The 21,590-nt window shown below is 48.9% G+C and overlaps 1 protein-coding gene across 3 annotated transcripts in view; it reads left to right on the top strand.

Moving 5' to 3' along the window:
- Positions 1–21,590, top strand: part of CDH26 (cadherin 26) — a 47,665-nt gene that overhangs the window by 18,257 nt on the left and 7,818 nt on the right. For all 3 annotated transcript variants that reach the window (XM_084775972.1, XM_084775973.1, XM_084775971.1), the window contains exons 4-14: positions 1,765–1,912; positions 3,596–3,762; positions 4,253–4,381; positions 5,718–5,903; positions 7,319–7,587; positions 9,453–9,595; positions 12,382–12,627; positions 14,049–14,264; positions 14,769–14,899; positions 17,174–17,251; positions 20,615–20,668. In XM_084775972.1, the coding sequence (XP_084632098.1) occupies positions 1,765–1,912; positions 3,596–3,762; positions 4,253–4,381; positions 5,718–5,903; positions 7,319–7,587; positions 9,453–9,595; positions 12,382–12,627; positions 14,049–14,264; positions 14,769–14,899; positions 17,174–17,251; positions 20,615–20,668 (1,767 nt within the window). The remainder of the gene's footprint in view (positions 1–1,764; positions 1,913–3,595; positions 3,763–4,252; positions 4,382–5,717; positions 5,904–7,318; positions 7,588–9,452; positions 9,596–12,381; positions 12,628–14,048; positions 14,265–14,768; positions 14,900–17,173; positions 17,252–20,614; positions 20,669–21,590) is intronic.

The following is a 21,590-nucleotide window of genomic DNA, read 5'->3' as shown; positions in this document are numbered from 1 at the left end:
AAAAAAAATTATGGGCACATGTATGTGTATCTGTATATACACATGTGCACATGTGTGCATGTGTGTGTGTTATCATGTGTATGTATGTATGTGTACATGTGTGTGTCTGTTTGTGTGTGTGTTTGTGTGTTCGGGTTTCATCGCTGATGCAGTGATAATATACTCCGACAAGAAGCAACTTAAGGGAGAAAGGGCTTACGTCTTTCTTATAAATGTAAGATCTGCAGTGACGTCTCTTCTTTCATTTCTGATCCTGATACTCTCTTTTGCCCTCCTCCTCTCTCTGTGCCCAGCCCCCACAATCAATCATGTAAAGAGCTAGTGTCTGGTTCCACGACAGCTGCTTGACACTTCACACTTTGTTGATGATCCGCTCTGACCTTTGCTGTTTACGTCTCTGTGTGTTAGTTTGTTTAGTTTTTCTAAATGTTCTCAATATGCAAGCTTGACTTCCTAGTCTGATGCCTCCAAGAAGGGAGAGCTCCTAGATACTCCTAGACACGCTGGAAAGACTGGGCCGTTCTTCTTCACTAAGGCAGTGAAGACAGTGACCTGCTGTTGACCTAATGTGTCAACAACTGTGCTGGTTCCTCTGGGCATTCCTTCTCCCAAAACTCACACCTGGCAAATATTCTTAAGGCTCAGAAATGGCCACCATGTCTTCCTTTCTCAAGACAACACTGGGAAGCTGCAGAAACATCTCACAAGCACCTCCATCCAAATGGAGAAACCAAGACTGACATTGACAACGGCTGAAGAGTCTGCCCAAATCCGTGTGTATTTGGTCTCAAGGAGTCTGTGCTCGGTCCCTGAGGCAGCACGGTACATGGTGCTAATGCAGTTCCTACCCTCCGGACTGCGCCACACATCTTTGATCAGCATCCTCAGGTGTGCACAGCCACACTGTTCACAGGCAGCATCCTCAGGTGTGCACAGCCACACTATTCACAGGCAGCATCCTCTGGTGTTCACAGCCGCACTGTTCACAGGCAGCATCCTCAGGTGTGCACAGCCACACTGTTCACAGGCAGCATCCTCAGGTGTGCACAGCCACACTATTCACAGGCAGCATCCTCTGGTGTTCACAGCCGCACTGTTCACAGGCAGCATCCTCAGGTGTGCACAGCCACACTGCTCACAGGCAGCATCCTCTGGTGTTCACAGCCGCACTGTTCACAGGCAGCATCCTCAGGTGTGCACAGCCACACTGCTCACAGGCAGCATCCTCTGGTGTTCACAGCCGCACTGTTCACAGGCAGCATCCTCAGGTGTGCACAGCCACACTGCTCACAGGCAGCATCCTCAGTTGTGAACAGCCGTACTGTTCACAGGCAGCATCCTCAGGTGTGCACAGCCACACTGCTCACAGGCAGCATCCTCAGTTGTGAACAGCCGTACCGTTCACAGGCAGCATCCTCGGGTGTGCACAGCCACACTATTCACAGGCAGCATCCTCTGGTGTTCACAGCCACACTGTTCACAGGCAGCATCCTCGGGTGTGCACAGCCGCACTGCTCACAGGCAGCATCCTCAGTTGTGAACAGCCGTACTGTTCACAGGCAGCATCCTCGGTGTGCACAGCCGCACTGTTCATGGGCAGCATCCTCTGGTGTGCCCAGCCATACTGTTCACAGGCAACATCCTCAGTTGTGAACAGCCGTACTGTTCACAGGCAGCATCCTCAGGTGTGCACAGCCACGCTGTTCATTGGCAGCATCCTCGGTGTGCCCAGCCACACTGTTCACAGGCTCCTCTGCTTCCCAGGTTTACTTTGATGCTGTGGATCGATCCACAGGGAGAGTTGTGGATGAATCCCTGATTTTCAACATTAGAATCAGAGACGTGAATGACCACGCACCCCGGTTTGCTGAGAAGGAATTTAACATCAGTGTAAAAGAGAGCCAAATGGCAGGTATGTTGGTGTGTGCTGTGCTGTGTGTGGTGCTTTTCCTTGTGTGGCTTTTATTTACTTTTTCTCCTTCCTGCTTTGATATTGATGGGGACTTTGATCTTGGTCACTCATGAAGACTTTTCACTGCTCACATATCAAAGATAAGGTCGCAGGCCCAGAACCACTGAAGGCTTTGCTCCCTGTCAGCTTTATTTTGTGTTGGCAATGGACGGCTGTGGCAGCTGCGCCATCTGGAAGAGCTGGTGTGTAAATGCAGCCTAGCAACAAAGCCACACCTAGAGGGGCAGAGCCAGAGCTGTGGGAGGCTCACCAGGGGCTTTGCAAGTGTCCTGTCTGCAGAATGGCAGGAAGATGATGTCTGGCCTCTGGGTTTCAAAACCCAAATCTCTACATGCCAAACTAATTTATTTTTTGTAACAAAAAGTAATGTTTAGTATTGGAAAATACTCTTTGGAATACTCCAAGAACTAAATATATGGAAATAGCATTTTCAGAAGTTTGTAAAGTTTGGGTATTTTTCTTTGCATTTTATATGCATATTTACACACAATTTGCCTCACGTATGTTATGCTTTGTCAGATTTTACATATGACTGTAAATGCACGTTCACATATGTATTTTTATGGTAGTTGAAAATGCACAGCTATTAATACTTAAACATTTATAGATATCAGGTATTTATTTTTATATGTGTATATTTCCTCTTTTTAAAAAAAAGATGTTTTGGGTCAGTGAGATGGCTCAGATGGCAAAGAGTATGCTGCGAAAGCTGGAGACCCCAGGTTCCAGCCCCAGGACTCATATAAAGTTGGAAAGAGAGAACTGACTCCACAAAGCTGTTCTTTGACCTCCACACTTGCTCTGTGGCATGCCTTCACCCATCACACATGCATGTAGTAATAATATAAATGTTTTGCCTACAACACGTCCCTGCACATTTTGTACACTAGAATTCTTTTTTTTTTTTTGGACAAGCTTTGAAGTATCTCCTTGGTCTCCTATTGCTGAATGTTTTGTTGGTGCCTTTTTAAAAAGTGTTTTTGTAAACTGTGTTTGAGAAGCTTGTGCCGCACTCAGGCATCACTCGTGCTCAGGGGAAAATGGGCCGTGGGCCTTGGATGGGTCAAGAATTCACTCAACAGTGGCAGACAAGGCTGCGAGTGTGTTCTGAGCACCTTACCTATTATGGTTCAATGTTTTCATGCATTTCTCAGCCTTCCTTTTTTTTTTAACCAATTACTTATCTATTTTGTTCATATTCTGTTAATATGTTTGTCATTTTCTTCTTGACCTCACTTTCTATGTGAAGAACACATACTTGCCACATGCATTTCAAATATTCAGTTTATTATTTACTTTTAAATTTTGTCTGTGTGTGTGTGTGTGTGTGTGTGTGCGCGCGCGCGCGTGTGTATGTGGGTGTGGTTTTTAAAAAATACGTTTAAAAGCTTCACCTATCATTTAGCCTTACACTCTTCTGCAGGGGCAATCACCACTAGATAGACAGTCTTAGTTAAATACCTGCCTCCATTTTGTACACTGTGTCTCTGTACTGATCTCTCATTCAAATATCTCATTCGTTCCGGTGTGTGCCGTGATGCCAGTTGGCAAAGACTTTTTCCTCTTTCTACTTTGATGAACTACCTTTAGCCAGCAATAACAGTCTTAAAAACTTCTTTCTAGGTCAGCCTATTTTTCAGTTGTTAACAGTTGATTTGGATCAAGAAAGCACTCCAAATTCTCAAGTCCTCTATTTCCTCGTTTCTCAAACACCGCTACTGAGAGAAAGCGGCTTTCGGATTGATCTCCTCAGTGGGGAAGTGCGACTCTCGGGATGCTTACATTATGAGGTGATGTGGACTTTATGATTTTAAGAGCACCAGGGCTGGGGAGCTAACTCTCGTGGCTAACTACTTGCTGCACTAGCAGGAAGGTCCCAGCTCCTGCCCCAGAACCATGTAAACAACAGCTAAGTGCTGAGGCAGGGGATTTGCCGTCCCAGAGCTACAGAGGCCGAGAAAGCCAAGCCACTAGAGCCTCCTGGCCAGCGTGGCTCCGAAGACTCCATGAGAGGTTTTGAACTGAAAATGAAGGTGGACAGTGCCTGAAGAACAACACCCAAAGGTGACCTCTGGCACACTCACACACACACACACACACACACACACACACACACACACACACACACGATGTTTGAGCCCCAGATTGGAGCTTACATTAGCAACTGGTAATCTTCTCTGGTTAAGTGTTGCTGTGGAAATTGCTAGAAGGAAATGCCCTTGTTAATGTTCCCCTCTCCTGTGTTTATGGGGCTTAACATTCCTTTTCCTCCCCATGTAGACTGCTCCTTGGTTCACACTGATAATCAGAGCGAGTGATTGTGGAGAGCCATCCCTGTCGTCCACGGCCACCATTCATGTCAGCGTGGAAGATGGCAACAACCACAGGCCCACATTTGTGGAAGACCACGTAAGGATTAGGCGGCCTGATTTCCAAGGCCTCTCACAAGTGGTCCCCAGGTCGTAGACTTAGGTACTTATACTGGCTTGTGAGTGAGATATAAACAATTCCCCCAAAGTGACATAAAGTGGAATAAAGAAGTCCACCTGGGGCTCGAGGGGGCCCAATCTGTAAAAAATACTGACTGCCCAGGGGTGAGGACCGAATTCGACACCCACCACCTGCATATGCCCTGGGCATGGTGGTATCCACTGAGGACAGGACAGGCAGGAAGATCTTTGCCTAATTGGTGACCCCTAAGTCTCAGTGGGATACCTGTCTCAAAAAGCAAGCTTGGAGCCATCAGGATGGCTCCGTGGACAAGGGAACATCCCTGGGGTACAGATAGGAAGGAGAGATCTTACTCTTGCCTTTTGAGGCCTCACACATGTGAGCATGCACACACAAACTGATTCTGAGACGGGTTTCCCTTGATGACCCCAAAGAATACCCTGCACCCCTGATGGACACTGTAAGCTTCTTTGTCCTTTCATATTCCTCGTGTGTTCTACTTAATGAATTCATTTGTTCTACTTTCTGCCTAATCTGCCTCCCACCCCCCCACACACATATTCCGTTGTCAGCTCCTATTATTATTATTATTATTATTATTATTATTATTATTATTATTATTATTATTGAATTTTTGCCATAGTAACTGCTGCATTAATGATTCAACCAATTAGTTTTCAAAATGTGTCATTTAAATTTTTTAAATTACATAAGCCAACGTGGAATGTTTCCTCATCCAAAAGTTTATACAAATGGCAAAATAACACTACAGTTAAACCTAGTGTCAGAATCTTCCCCTGGCTTAGGGGGAAAAAAATCTATGAGCTCAAAAGTAAGCCTGGAAAAAACACATCGCTGTCCTGCTGAGCTTGGTCAGAGACATGTCACCAAAAAAAAATACAGAAAAGAGAGCTATTTCAAGGAGCTGCATGGGCTGGGAAGATGACCATCTTGATCCAAATAAATCTCTCCCCTGCTGGGCAAGGGCTGGGATGCTGAAGGCTCATGGGCTGAAGTGCACGCATTGCATCTTGAAAATTCTCAGCAAAACAATGCACTGAGCATCTTTAAAATCACCCAGCTGTAGACACAAAGTCTCAGGGGACGCCATTGGCAGGAAGGATCGTGCTCCTGACTTAATGGTGTTTCTACTATAACTGCAGGAATTGAAATGCTTGAAGGTCCAGGATATCTCGCTGAGGGCCCACCTTTCCCTTCTCACTCTTCCCACCCTCCTCCTCCTCTGGGTGTGTCTTTCTGCCTGTGATATGGAAATTCTAATCACTTCTTCCAGTATGAGATTCAGATTTCTGAAGGTCAAGTTGAATGGGCCGTGCTGTATCTCCCTGTTCAAGACCAAGATTCGCCGTTTACACCAGCTTGGAGAGCACAATTCAACATATCAGATGGCAACAAGGATGGGCACTTTGACGTCGTGACTGACCCTGAGACCAACCAAGGGGTATTAAATATTATCAAGGTAATGTTTAGGCCAGGTGGGGTTGGATGCTGTGGTCCCTGTCTGGAGGAGGACAAGCCATGATGTCTGAAGGCCTAAGTCCTGCTAAACACTCATTTGTACTGACCTCATATGGTGCCCTATACCACCCTTAGAAAAGTGCAGGAGCTCCTGAGCCCTTTGTGCAGAGGCCAGGGCTCCTCCTGCAAAAACAATAGCAATCATCCTCTTAAAATGTTATTGGGGAAAAAAAAAAGAAAAAAAAGTTATTGGATTCTTTGATGTTGTTGTTGCAGGCAAAATTTACTACATTCACATGAGCCCTGAGGTTTTTATTTTTATTTTTATTTTTTTCTGATGTGATGAAAGTGAAATTAAAATTTATTTATTTTGGGGGTGGGGGTGGGAAAAGGATCTCAAGTGTCGCAGACTGGCCTTGAACTGCTTGAACTCCTTGAACTTCTGACTCTGGAGTTCTGGGCTTACGGGTGAGCATCATCATGCTGGCTGGCTGTGGTGCTAGGGATCTGGGGATCGAACCCAGGGCTTTGCATTGCTAGGCAACTGCATTACTAGCTGGGCACGCTCCCAGTTCCTTTAGCAATGTTTCTATAACTGAAAGTTCTTCTTTCCCTTTCCTGGGTGTAAACATGGTGATGCTTGTGTGGGTCATAGTACGTGATGAGCAGGGGGATCTCTTTATTATATGTAGTAGAGAAGCTGGCCCCGGGGGAAGATATTACTGACACAATTTATAGGTGAGGTCAAAGGTCAGAGGGATCCTTTATATAAAGTTGCATAGCGAAGACGGATTCTGACAGGGCAGGCCAACTCCAGTGCTTTTGGTCTTTGTGGCTTTCAAGGAGACCCAAGGATGGCCAGTGCTTCTGCCACAGTGCAGCTGAATCAACTGGAAGGACCAGCTGGGGCCAGTACATCTGTGTGGAGTTGAGACCCTGCCCATTAGTTGAACAAGCTCCAGGAAATATAGAGGGGCTCGCAGTCCACACTGAACAGCACGTCCCGACAACCTCTGCAGGCACCGGTCGCCTGCCACTGAGCTTTGAAACCCCCTAGCTTTTGCGTCCTTCCAAGTCCCTGGCCACTTTGTACCCTGAGTAACTATGATCATTAGTCTCTGTATTTCTCCAAGTTCCTCTGATTTTTTTTTCTCCTGTGGTGTGGTTATTGCTTGAATGTTTCATGAGTTCTGGTTTTTGTTGCATTTTTCATCACTTTCTGATGGATAGTTGGCTCTGTGCAACCAGGAGAGGAGGAGGAGGAGGAAAAAAAGGAGCCCCATAAGTGATTTGAAAGGGATCTGAAGACTGGCTTTTGATCATCGCCCTCCTCTGCTGGCTTCCTGATGACTCTGCCGAGCTCCTCCAGCCAGGGCTGCAGCCCCCACTAATCAGGCCCCCCTCTTCCCCTGGCAGCCTTTGGATTACGAAACTCAAGCGGCCCACAGCCTCATCATCGTTGTGGAGAATCAGGAGCAGCTCTTCTCATGTGAGGAGGGACAGCTGCAGCCGCTGAGGGAGGCAGTGGCCAGCGCCACGGTGACCGTGCAGGTGGTGGATGCCAACGACCCGCCAGCCTTTCACCCCAGGGCCTTCCTTGTCAGTGAGGAGGATGGAGCCCAGCCTGGCATCCAGCTGGGACATTTCAATGCTACAGACCCAGACAGGGTCCACAGCCAGATAAGGTGGGCACAGAGGAGCAGGAAGTGTGGCTGGCTCCAGGGGGCGGAGTGGGGGGGAGTATTGGCCACCTGACTGCTAGAGAATGTTGCCAAGACTAGTTTAGTCCCAGGAGTAAAAGTGTAAGACACTTCATTGCCTGGGCGAATTCAGCCTACCCAGAGGTCTTGGGTGGCTTAGCCTGACTCCTACCCTTGCTCTGAAGCTCCCAGCTCCCGCCCCGCCCACAGTCCGCAGTTACTTCCCTTTGACCCTACATAGCTTTTGTTTGTTTTGTTTTGCATAAAAATGGTTTGTTACGAGTTTCTATGTCTCTCTTTGCCAGATGCCATAGCCCTCTTGCTTCTGGGTAAATGCTTTATACTGATATTTAATATTTTAAATGTAATATTTAATGGTCAAATCTTTTTGATAAGGTATACATGCGTTACCACTTCAAGAGTTCAGTCTGTGGCACTGAATGCCCTAATACACCACCCAGAACATCCTTTGTTTACCCAGAATGAAGCTCTGTACCCAGCATGCACCAACTCCCCAGGCCACTTCCCAGTTCCTTTCCCAAGTCCCCTCCCCAGGCCATCTTTCCTCTTCTTCCCCACACCCCCCTCCCTCATTGCCTTTTGCAGTCCACTTCCCCTGGCGCCTGGCAGCCACCACTCTACCTCTGGTCCCTATGTCTTGACCACTCCAGCGATGGAATCCCACAGCATGGCCTCAGACACTGCTTATCCAGGTGTTGGTTGAGTGTCTTCTATGACAGGACAGAGGTGGCGTCTGGAGGGCGCTTTACCTTGTTCTGTCTGATGTACATTGGCAGTAGTTATTTTTCATGCCCAGACTTGTGTTGAGTGTACTTTTGGGCAAAGATGACCTATGGCTAAACGCTAGAATTCTCCATGCTTGGTGTGTAAACATTGTAAAACCATAGAAACTTCTGGAAGCTTCCCTAACTGGTACAATTGTATATGGGGGGAAAAACCCTCTCTTTGAAAGCTGTGGCCTGTTGGCTATGTAGAGGGGTCATAGTGGACTCTGTCGAGAGCATTTTTCCATCTGAGGAAGACAAAGCCACAGAGAATTAGTCCTTCTCTGGCACTTTCTTTGCCTGAGCTTTATTGCTGTTGCTGTTACTGTTGTTGCTGCTGCTGCTGCTGGCTTGAGTGCAGGAATTCCTCACTGTGGTCCCTCAGGGGGCATAGTGGTTGGCCGCTGACATGGTTCCAGTGGATACCATCTGATACCGGCCATTCTCAGAAATCCTAGTGTGTTCTGTCTATCCTTTTAAGATGACTCCCTATTCACACGGTGAGGAGGAGGAAGGTTGATCCTCAGGGGAGGGAATTCACAGTGACTCTTGAAAAGGAAAGCATTCAATCAGGGCTGGCTTATGGTACCAAAGGTTTGGTCCATCGTCATCATGGCAGGCAGACACGGTGCTAGACAGGTAGCTGGCAGTGCTACATCCACATCCACAAGAAGCAGGAAGAGAAAGCGCCTCTGGGCCTGGCTTGGGCTTCTGGAACCTCAAACTCATTTCCACTGGCACACTTGCTCTAACAAATCCACACTTCCTAATCCTTTCAAACAGTGCCACTTCCTAGTAAGCAAGCATTCACCCCCTGAGGGGGACATTCTTATTCAAACCACCACAAAAATTCTATAATATATTTTTGATTTGTCATTAAAAATATTTTTTTGAGGCAAGGTCTTGAACCCTTTATATAGCTGAAGATGGTCTTGAACTCATGATCTCATGACTCCACATCCTGAGTGCTTGGTGACAACCATGTACCACTGTGCCCATGATTGGTCTTTTGATAGAACTTTTCGATTAAAAAAAAAAAGTGTGTGTATGTGTTCTTCCAACAAGATACGAACTGGTTCACGATCCAGCAGATTGGGTGGCCGTGGATGAGAAATCAGGAGTGGTCACCACCAAGAGGCAGATAGACCGGGAGTCCCCTCACGTGAACGGCAGCTTTTATACAATCATCGTCCATGCGGTTGACAACGGTAAGTGCTGAGGCAAAGCTGGGAACGCACAGTGCTGGCTGCAGCCTCCTGAGGGGGGCCATTTTTAGCATCACTGAGGAGATTATAGAATAAACCTTGTTTTCACTTTGCCTGGATGCTAGAGATTATTTTTGATAATAACTCCTGAAATGGCAAACGAGGGACCAATACGGCTGAAAGAGGGGCAGTATTCACTCAGCAGAGACAATTACACCAGCGAGGAGTCTGCCATCAGACTCGCCGTTTTCATCTGTTCAGAAGAGATCGCAGTAGCTCTTTGTCAAGCTCAACAACCTGTGATAAATATTTAGCAGTTTCCTGTACCTGGAATGGCCCATAAGCTCCGGCAAATGTGGCTGAGTGGAAACATTTGTCATAAACCAGGATGAGTGGTTTTAAAAACATGTCTGAGCACATTTCTCTATATTCCCACACGGCTGGAGTTAAATGCATCAAAATATAAAGCTGCACGTGTGAACATTTTCAAGTAACATAAAGAATTGTACCTAAAGAAGTCTATGGGTGAAAACGCAGGCTCCAGGTGCTGTGGGCCCGCCCCAGCCCGCTTGTGTAATTATCCGATAGAACGTCAATGAAGCAAAACCCTCGTGGATGTTTGGGAAGAGAGGCTGGCCAGCCAGAACTCTGGGTTTCCTGACTCTTTTTATGGATGGTTTCATGATCGCTGTGATTTATTTTTAGTTAGAAAAGATGATTTTTTTAAATAATCGTCAGTGTGTTGCCATGATTCTATCCGGCCCTCCCTTGGACTCTGCAGACCTTGTGATTTCCATCAGAATAATTCAGCTATCATTTGTTGGAGAGTGGAGATAAATGGGCTTATTATAGAGAAAAGTGGGCAGCTCAAGCAAGGAGTGTGGCTGGTGGGCATAGGACCCACTGAGGAGAGAAGTGTACTTACGGGTGAGGAGCGTGGACAGTGGCCATGGGACCCACTGAGGAGGGAAGTGTACTTACGGGGTGAGGAGCGTGGCTGGTGGCCAGAGAGACCACCCACTAACTTCACACTCCATGCTATCCCTGTGGTCTCTAGAACAGCTGCTCTCCTGAAGGATGCTCCCCTCCCACCTCCCTGGTGACGGACAGGTCTTTGTTCTCTATCAGGAAGCCTTTACTGGGTGGTGATAATCATTCAGACCGTTCTGATTGGTTGCCATGTCTCCACCTGGGGTCAGAGCCCCTGTTTTTACCAGCTGCTAATAATGAGGGCAGATCCACCCTCAGGGAGCCCCACCCCACCCCAACCAGCCACCTGGCAGATTCACACGTGGTTTTAGCATCCCAGCACCCTTTACCCAGCTTCCCCCGGCACACTTTATAAAACTGTGTAGTCTGTCGTCACAGACAAGACCCCCACCAGGCCAGAACTGACCCCATCTTCCCTGGGGACCCCACATGCTACCCCTTTACAGGCACTCATTCCCCTCCCAGTGCCATTGCAACATGTAACATGGCTGACAGGACACGTGTGGCTCTACAGTCTACCTCACTCTCCAACGGCTCAAAGTGACAAGGATTTGGTTGCTTTTCCTGGACACGCTGAATGGGCAAGAAGCAGAATGAGCACAGGCCTGGATGGATGTCCCAGTGAGCGGCCTCTTCCTGGGTGGTTCGTGGCTTTGAAAGCACAATGGCCGGATGTCCCAGTGAGCGGCTTCGTCCTGGGCAGACTGAGCATGGCTGCTTCCAGGCCTGTGTGCACAAGGAAGACAGTTTCGACGGATGGATCAGATCTGGCAGCCATCCCTCCTCACCCACCACCCAGTAAGAAATTAGACTGTTGACTGTGGAAGAGCAAGTTTGATCAAGTCAGACTTGGGAAACAGGATGGAGAGTGTCTATCTCACAGGAGGTGCATCCCTCATCTTCATGGGTAAAATCTCAGGAGCTGTGACGAGGGGTGGAAGGACCCCTGCTTTCATGGTCCTGGGGAAACTGGTCCTTCTCTGCCCCTTCTCTGAAGGACCTGAAGGTCAGAGGCTGGGTACCACAGTTTCCTTGCAAACCATCTTCCAATCCAACCTCCATGTCCTGTTAACACACTGACTGTGAATACAGCGCAGATGTGTGAGGGCAGGCTGTAACTGATGAGGCAGAAGCAGGGAAGGCAAGGCCAGCTGGATTTACTCGAAGTGCACCTCAACCTTAAGACTATGCTGGGTTTTGTTCATTTGTTTTATTTTCTTTTAAGTTATTTAAGCACAATTTGTATTGGTTCTTTGAGAATTCCATATAATGCATTTTGATCATATTTCCTCCCTCCATCAATTCCCCTCTGATCCCATTTCACTCCCTACATACAACCAACTCTGTTCTTTTAAAACCCACCAGGAACAGTTTGTGAGGCTCAAGAGTCTGTCTCTGTGTCTGTCTGTCTGTCTCTGTCTCTGTCTCTCTGTCTGTCTCTCTCTCTCTGTCTCTCTCTCTCTGTCTCTCTGTCTCTCTCTCTCTCTGTCTGTCTGTCTCTCTCTGTCTCTCTCTGTCTCTGTCTCTGTCTCTGTCTCTGTCTCTCTCTCTCTCTCTCTCTGTGTGTGTGTGTGTGTGTGTGTGTGTGTGTGTGTGTTGAGCATGCTTGCACATCCTTTGGAGGTAGTCTACCAAGTGGTGCCACACCATGACAGAAAAATACTCCCTCTCCAGTCAGCTGTCACTGGCAGCTGTAGTTCAGGAGCTATTGACACTGCTGTTTTGTAAGCTCATGTTCATCCTCTCACTTTAGTGTGGTAACTGCCTCTGTTATCTGAGTTGGTTCTTTCCTCTCCAAGGCCTCCCACCGCTGACTGGCACAGGGACCCTGATGCTTTTCCTGTCTGACATCAATGACAACGCTCCAACTCTCCAGCCCCATTCTCGACACTTGGAGGTCTGTGAGTCCACTTGGAGCAAGCCCCTGCTGCTGGAGGCCACGGATGCAGACCTGGACCCCTACTCTGCCCCATTTACTTTTGCTTTGGATGCTGCCCATGAAGATGTGGAAGGTACTTGGATGCTGAGGACAAAGCGGGGTGAAGGTTTGTATGGGTCAGAGGCTAGCCTGACCGCAACAAGTGTGATTTAGGGTGGGGACACTGGGTCACATGGTCTCAAGTGATCCTGGGGGAGCCTAGAGACTAGAATGTATTGTGTAGGAGGCCAACCAGGCTTATTAAGTCTCAGAAAGGACTCTGGGCCTGAGGACTCTGGTGGCTTGTCTGGATGGAGCATCGCATGTCTGCTGTCACTCATGGCCTTCCTGGCACCAGGGGAGAACATGACAGCACACTTGGGTGCCTGCTCTGTGCTCTTCTCCCTCCTGGTTTTCATCTGGTCCTAGTCCTTGTAGAGAACAGCAGCTGGGGCTGTAACTGTGAGCATGGCGCTCTGTGAGCCCTAGAGCACATCCCCATATAACTTGTGGGGAAGATGTAAAGAATGTCTATTTGCCCCAGATAGAGACTGACAGACCAAAGACGGGACACATTCCCAGTCCAGCTTGGCAAGCTGGGGGTTCTTACAGGAGCATGGATGAGTCAAAGGCAAGATCCCATGGGTATAGACAGGATCTCATGGGTGTAGGGAGAATCCCATGGGTGTAGGCAGAATCTGTGGGTGTAGGCAGGATCCTGTGGGTGTAGGCAAGATCTGTGGGTGTAGGCAAGATCTGTGCATGTAGGCAGGATCTGTGAGTGTAGGCAAAATCCGGTGAGTGTAGGCAGGATCTGTGGGTGTAGGCAGGTCTGAGGGTGTAGGCAGGATCTGTGGGTGTAGGCAGGATCTGTGGGTGTAGGCAGGTCTGTGGGTGTAGGCAGGATCTGTGAGTGTAGGCAGGTCTGTGGGTGTAGGCAGGATCTGTGGGTGTAGGCAGGTCTGTGGGTGTAGGCAGGATCTGTGGGTGTAGGCAGGTCTGTGGGTGTAGGCAGGATCTGTGGGTGTAGGCAGGTCTGTGGGTGTAGGCAGGATCTGTGGGTGTAGGCAGGATCTGTGGGTGTAGGCAGGATCCTGTGGGTGTAGGCAGGATCCTATAATTTTTCTACGTTACTTGTTTAGACAGTATAACTTTCAGTAAAGGTTAATGGTTACAGACACTTCTTCTGTCAATAGAGTTGTACTGTGGGTTTATAAGGAGCGTTGTTTATATTTAGGAAGGAGTGGTGCTAAAAACTCAAGGCCATGGATCATTTGGCCCTTGGTTAGCACAGCTTATCTGCCGTCCTCATTTGGGGTCCTTAGGAAAACATGCATAGTCCTCGCTGTAGGCAGTTTTGACTTTATCAATGGTGTCCAGCAAGGAAGGATATCCAGATCCTGGGGCGAAGGGCCTCTTTTATCCCCTAGCTGCTCCTCGCTTTCCTGATTTTCTGTCTCATCCCACTTCCATGCCTCGGCCCTGGATGGGAGCAAGGGGATACACATGGGGGTGGGCTAGCCTACTTATGTCTTTCTGCCTTTGCAGGCCACTCTGCTGAGCTCGTAATGCTGAGAAGCCTCCAGCCTGGGGATTACTCAGTACCATTATTCATAGGGGACAGACAGGGCCTCATCCAGAAGCAGACAGTCCATGTGAAGATCTGCTCCTGTCCCCACGGATCTGAGTGTGAGGAGCACTCAGACACAAGGCTCCTGTGGTGGGCCCTGTCCCCTGTTTGTGCAGCACTGCTGGCTCTGGCAGGTCAGTGCTTCCTGGGAGCCCAGCCCCTTTCACTGGCCATGGGACAAGGGGACAGGCTCTGTGTGGAGAGGAAGGGGATGCACTCACTCCGGGTTTGCTCAGGTTGAAGGTTGCCAAACATGCTAATTGACCAAAATGCAGTTTCCATGGACAGGCAAGTTTGTAAACAAAGGAATCCACAGAGGAGCACAGTCCAAGGGTGAACATATGTTTGCTGTAACCATGGCTACAGTGGTACACAGGTGTCCAGGATCTTGGGCATGGCTGAGGTTAATGAGGGTATTAGCTATCCCAGGGAACAATAGATTGTTCTTGGCCAGTTAATATCAAGCAGTGAATTCAACAAAAAGTGTTGGCATCTATCTGAGTCCCACATCCAGTCTTAAGATGGTTTAGATGGAACTTGGCCCTGTCAGGTGGCAGCAGAGTGGAAGAGAACAGAACCTGGTCCCCTTGAGGCTCTGACAGGGATGAGCTCGCTCAGTCCTTTCTGTCTTGTCACAGCCGCCCTGCTTTCCCTGCTACGATGCTACTATGCATTTGGACCCGAGAGGCTCGGAGGCTTCATCTCAGATGACAGCGGCCACCAGACACTGATTGTGTACAACGAGGAAAGCCAAGCCCTTTCAGCCCAGGTAGAGACCATGGAGCAGGGTGTTGGATGGCAGCTCTGTCAACATCACAAATTTGCGGGGTGCACGCTTCGTGGATTTACCCCTGTGTGTGTTTGTGTGTGTGTGTATGTGTGTGTGTGTGTGTGTGTGTCTGCATGTATGTCTGTACACCTGATGTGAGCACTACCTGCAGAGGCTGAAAACAGGTTTCAGATCCCCTGAACTACATGTGTGAACTGTGATGTTTGAGAGCTGCCACGTGGGTGCAAGAAACTGAGCCTGGATCCTCTGGAAGAGCAGCCAGTACTCTTAACTGCTGAGCCGTCTCTCTCACCCCTCATCTCGTTACTTCTAATTCATGTGTGAGTGATGCACAGGAAAACATTTCTTCTAAAATTGCATAGCACAGACATACGCATCTGTGTTTTACATTAGTGATTCTCAACCACACTCAGAGTTTTGCCCCGGAGGGGACAGTTGGCAATGCCTGGAGAAACTTTCAATGGCTGCAATTAGAGAAGATGCTATGGGCTTCTAGTGGGCTGAGTCCAGGCCTGTAGTCAAATGTCACCCAACACAGAATTATTCATCCCAGTGTCCCCAGTGCTGGCTGGAGAAGCCACGCTTAGGAGAGAATTCTTCTTCCGCGTTGAGGTTTTTCTCACTGCTTGCTTTGAGTTGGCTTCTCTGCTATTGGTCAGTCTTCCCGAGACAGAACTCCTGCTCATCTTCCTGCCACCCAGAGGGTGGGAAGACATCTCCCTGGTGTGACAGTGCCCCCCCACCCGAGCTCACACTACGCTGTCTCAGCCTTTCCATCTTACTAGCTCGTGTAGTTGAGCCATCCATCCACTGTTTAAACTCTTCTGTGGCCTGGTGTGATGGAGTCAGCTCCCCAGGTGATGGGTTGGAGGGCAGTGCCTGTGAAAGCAATTCAACACAGCCCAACCTGCATGGAGTCAGGACTGGGATGGCTGGATTTCTCCCTTCGGATGCAGCTGGCATGGAGCCCTGCCTCGTTCTTGCAGCTACTTTGGGCGGGGTCAGATGGGCCGAGAGGTGATGGTGCCCTGAACTCTCTTGCCTGTGTCATCTCCTGGAACTACGAGTGGCCAATCTAAGAAACAGCAAAAATGTCCAAAGGCAATCCTGTGTATTTTGGCCATTGGGTGTACCCTGTGTTACTTTCTCTTTGCTCACACCAAATGCTCGACAGAAATAAACCTAAGACAGTCTTCCCACCCCCCCCCTTGGCTTGTGGTTTGGGATCACATCATGGTGAGGAAGTGAGGAAGGGTGCGGTGGCTGGGACGAGTGGGTCCATGGTGGTGGGGGCATCAGGAATTCCCTCTCTCATGGGAAGAGAGTTCCTGCCAGAACCCAGAGTCATGGTATGACCCTCAAGAGCCCACCCCAGTGACCCATCTCCACCTGCCATGCCTCCCTTCCCTTAGATTTCACAAGCTCCCCACAACCAGCCTCTGGGGACCAAGTGTTCTGCCTTGGGGTCTTCAGAGCTCTGAGAGCCGAGAGCAAACCAACCTGAGTTTCCATTCCACATTGGTGAACATCAGTTAGGTTTTCCTGCTGACCCCAGGCTTTCATATGTAAGATGAGAACAATGTTTTCAATCTCTTACAGTTTATTGGACAATTTAATCAAAGTCATGTCGAGCACTGACAGGCGTGCGGTGTATGCTGGCAGCTGACCTCATTGGTACACAATGCCCTCTTGACATGTTCATGCCTGTGTGTCTGTCCATCTCATGTGACCATGCCAGCCAATACAGTCCCTAGACTGGGAATATTCTGTTCTTTGGGGAAGACTTCATTTAGGATGTCATCCACCATATTGTCACATTCTGCTGTTGGGGTTGATCCTTGGGATCCTGTGGATGCCTGCCCTGTCTGTGGGGAGGCTGGTGGTCCCCACTGAGGCACCTATTAATGCTGGAGTCCCTTGGGGATGGTTTCTGCTGAGTGGAATAGGATAAGACCCCGGGAGCCATTGCATGTGCCTTAGGAAAAGGTGACTTTTGAGGTCTGGGGTTTCATGATATGATTGACATAAAACTCTGCACAGTAGGAAATTTTTCCTCCCCACCAGGCATTGAGAATGATAATAAGTAAAGTGTCCCCTCCCCAGATGTGCCGTCTGGTGTGTAGGGTAAATGTGTCTTCCGTGATGACGTTGCTGCTCTATGCTTTACGTTATGGCGCTCTTCCGTTGATGATTTTTTATGACCACCTTCGGTAACTCTGTCCTCTGTCACATTACCTTCTCTGGCTTTCACAGGAGCAGCCAGCTGGGGAAGACCAGATGCCCACTCTGTCCTTCAACAGAGCTGCAGCCGTTGCCAAGCCTGGGGTGAAGGTAACACCCTCTCTAGCATCTGTCTGCCTTTAGTTCTGCAGGAGAAACAACTTGTCTGCTTCTCTGGCCAACATGCAATGAGGCTTCCGGATGAGGAGCTGGAGAGGGAACGGATTTCTCACTGTGCAGTTCCGTGTAGTTCAGAACTGTTTACAAACTTGCCCAATCTTCCTTTCTCTAAGTAGCAGGTGGCCCCATTTTGGAAGCCAAAAAGTGACTCTGGGCCACCAAATTTAATGGCAGGATCAGGGTCTCTGCTTACCCTATTCACTCAGCTCTGCTTGTCCCCATAATTACAGCCACAGTGGGCTGACATTGCTTTCTCTTTCTTCCTTTAATCTGGAAGGCCAGGATGTTACCTACATGTGGCTTATTGGGCAACCCTGAGGTGCATGCCCAGTCCCGCTGAGCTCACACAAGACCCATAGGGGGAGGAGAGAATGTGTGTGCCCAGTCCCACTGAACTCCCACTACCCCACACAGGGGAAGGGAGAACCTGTGCAGTAGTTGCTTTTGTGTGAGGAAGCATCATGAACAAAAGCAACTAGTAGAAGGAAGGATTCGTTTTGGTTTAGGGTTCCAGAAAGAGAGCCCATCAAGGTAGAGAGGCATGGCAGTGAGCAGCAGGAGCAGGAGCTAAGAGGTCACATCTTGGTTACACACAGGAAGCAGAGGGGGAAGTGGAAGTGGCGTGGGACACTTCCTCCCACACGGCTCCTTCCTAGAGGTACCACAACCTCTTCAAAGCAGCAGCACCAATGGGGACCAATCTATGGGTGCTGGGAATTGAACTCAGGTCCTCCTCATGCCTGTGCAGCAGGCCTTTTGCCAACTGAGGTATTTCTCCGGCCCACCAGCTTGATCTTTTTTGAAAATGTGTTTTATTATTGATTGGAAAGCCTAAAATAAGATAAAGAGGTTGTCTTGGTTAGGATTTTATCACTGTGAAGAGACACCGTGACCACGACAAGTATTAAAAAAGAAAACATTTCATTGGGGCTGGCTTGTGGTTCAGAGGTTTAAACGCTCTCATCATGGCAGGAAGCATGTTGGTGTGCAGGTGCTGCACATGTAACACGTGAAACATGGCGCTGGAGAAGTTGCTGAGAGTTCTACATCACCAGTAGGGCAGCAGGAAGAGACAGTGAAGCACTGGACCTGGCTTGAGCATCTGAAACCTCAAACCGCTGTGACAAACTTCCTACTCCAGCAAGGCCACACCTCCTAATAGTGCCACTCCCTAGGAGCCTCTGGGGGCCATTTGCATTCGAACCAACACAGAGATCGTATGTAAGCAGCACCTGCTGTCAGATCTTAATTGTAAACCATTCCGTTTGTCAGCCTCCCCCTTGGAGACCTAAGCTGTGGGCTCACTCACACTTTAGGGGCCTGTGTCAGCCACAGGAGCTCCGGACTCCAAGTCTCACCCCAGCAGGCCGCTCGCACGCTTTGTGCCTTTCCCCTTCTTTTCCCACCCCCTTCCTGGCCTGCTGTCCCTTCCCCTGAGGTCTGAGCAGGGCATGTGGGCAGAGTCTCATGGATAGGTTGGGAGGAAGTGATCATCACCATGGAAAAAAAAACCAGCATTTCTCCCAGGACCTTGGTGTGATCCTGCCATGGACAGATCAAGGCCCTCAGCTAGGGGGCCCTGGTGAGTTACAGAAGGTTGCTCCTGGCTGCAGTCTCCTCACCAGTGATGGGCAGACAGATTGTTCCTTCAAGAGAGAGCTCTGAGAAGATCCCATAATGCATTTGTAGTAAGCATGTACACAATAAAAATGTGAGGGGAGGAGTGACTTCTTAAAGTTGAATATTCCAGCTCTTCTAACAATTGCTACTTTTGATGGTGGCTGCTGTTTGAGGGTCTGGGGCACCTCAGCTGGTAAACTTTGCTGTACATGAGGGCCTGAGGTCAATCTCCAGAACCCTTATAAAACAAATATTGGCCATTTGTAACCTTAATGCTGGGAAGGCAGAAACAGGAGGGTCCAATTTACAGTGATCCTCCCTCTGCCTCTCTGTCCCTCCCTCCCCTTCCCTCCTTCCCTCCCCCCCCCATCTCTCTCTCTGTCTGTCTCTGTCTCTCTGTCTGTCTGTCTGTCTGTCTGTCTGTCTCTCTCTCTCTCTCTCTCTCTCTCTCTCTCTCTCACACACACACACACACACACATACACATACACATATATACACACACACAAGTATTTGGATAGCCCTTACCAAACATGGCACATGTCAGACCTCACACAAACAGAAGCAGCTTCGTGTGTCCCTCTGGGGGCACCAGAGCTTAGTCTCTAAGATTAAAAGCACGTGAATAATCCCATACCGCCGCTGCCAAGCAGAAGCCTGGGCCACACTCCCCACGGTGTCTGCATTCACCACACATCTGAACTCTAGAATCGCAGTCTTACTTGGCAGGGTGATTTTATGGAATGATTTTTTTTTTAACTCAAAAGAAGCTGTAAAAAGAACAGTGAGGGTGTCCTTGAACTCTCCTAGGTCCCCCCAGAGAATGTCTCGAATGGCCACAGCATGTCAGAGCCAAGGCCTCTTTACAGGAGAAACCTTCTAAGATGGAAGTTGTAATGTCTGCATGTTCTTCCTGCTGCCCAGGCTGTGCCTCAGCAAAACGTGCCGCTCTTTGTACAGACTAGATGGCATGGCTCCCCCAGGGAGGGCCAGGCATTGCAGGCATGGTCCGCTAGACCTGCAAGGCTGGTTTTATAAGCATGGAGCCTGCAGTGGCCCAGTGCAGGGCCTGTGCAGGAGGCACACTCAGAGGATGGCGGTAGCTCTCTGCTGTCACCATCTTGTCAGTCTTAATTCTTTAACAAAGCGAGCTTTGCCCTTTTTTACGCACCAAGACCTTCATGTTGCCTGGACAGTTCTGCATTCTGTGGATAGAGTGAGTGTCTATACACATGCTGAGGTCCTGGCCGTGGTCCAAAGAGTGCCTCCCTGGGTGTTTGAGAGCACAAGGCTGAGTCTGACACCCTTGTGCTCCATTGCCACACAGCACTGTAACCCTTTCTGTGGGCTCTGCCGTGAGTGTCCCCATATGTGGGCTCTCTGCTGTGACTGTCCCCATGTGCAGGCTCTCTGCTGTGAGTGTCCCCATGTGCGGGCTCTCTGCTGTGACTGTCCTCATGTGCGGGCTCTCTGCTGTGAGTGTCCCCATGTGCAGGCTCTCTGCTGTGAGTGTCCCCATGTGCGGGCTCTCTGCTGTGAGTGTCTGCACTGCCCTCTTCGGTACTGTCTTTCAGCAATGAAGCCCAGCGTCATCTCAAGGATCCCTAGCCATGCACTCACCTCTGCCTCTGATTTATATAAAATCAACAAAAATTTATTCTTCTTAAATTTCAGGGTTGTGGCATGTTCTTTGATCCAAGAGGCGTGAAAAACCGATCTTCCACTCCAGTAAGTAGACATGCACAGTACCGTAAGTATTACCTTGTTCAAAGCTGCCAAAATAGGTGGTTTGGAAAAGAAGAAAGAGTCAGTTCAGAATACAGTGATTGAATATGGGTCATGGATTAGAAGTGTTGGGAGCAGGACCAGGGCGATTGACCGGTCTGTAAGGGGCCCAGCAAGAGTGGGGCTTGGACATGGGTGTGTCCTTGAGGCCCGTTGGTCAGTTATCCTAGGCAAACTGATGAGTTTAATGTTTACTCGGGGACTGTGTATCCTGAAGGTTGGGGCACAGTGAGATGGCTCAGCAGGTAAAAATGACTAGCAGGCAAGTCTGATGGCTGGAGTTCTCAAGAAGCCAAGAAAGGTGGTAGAGAGAACCAGCTCCTGCGGGTTCCTCTCTGACCTCTGCACAGACTCTGTGGCATAGGCAGGACGGCCATCACAGTTGCACATATGTGAACACAAATTATAGCTTTTATACAAATTATAAATTTTAAAAATAAGATAAATATAGAGTAGCCAAAAAAACAGCTGTCATTAATTTCAAGCCTTCACACATACACGCACACCTATGCACACACCAGGCATATATGTATAATGCTCTCTGTTCACACACACTCAGAACAAGCAGTTAAACACACGGGTTTCCAAGGGCATGAACCCACACGGGCATCAGTCCTTGCAAAGTCCTTTTGGCTGCTGAGTTGCTTCGTTACTCAATCCCAGCAGCAGAGGTGTCTGTGTTTGCTGTCGCACTGGCAGGCATCTTGAGATGCCGAGCTGCTGGAGATAGAGCAGACAGCAGAGATCATCCGATCGGTCCATCCCACCTCTGAGCATCTTTGGTAGCAGAGTCCTTCTTTCCCAGAACTCCTACCAACCACCCACTCTAAACAAGACAGATGAGGGGATGCTTTAAAGCATTTGT

This window comes from Acomys minous (genome assembly GCF_964271855.1).
Source record: "Acomys minous genome assembly, chromosome: 3".
Classification (NCBI taxonomy): Eukaryota; Metazoa; Chordata; class Mammalia; order Rodentia; family Muridae; genus Acomys; species Acomys minous.
This window is presented reverse-complemented; position numbering and strand designations above follow the sequence as displayed.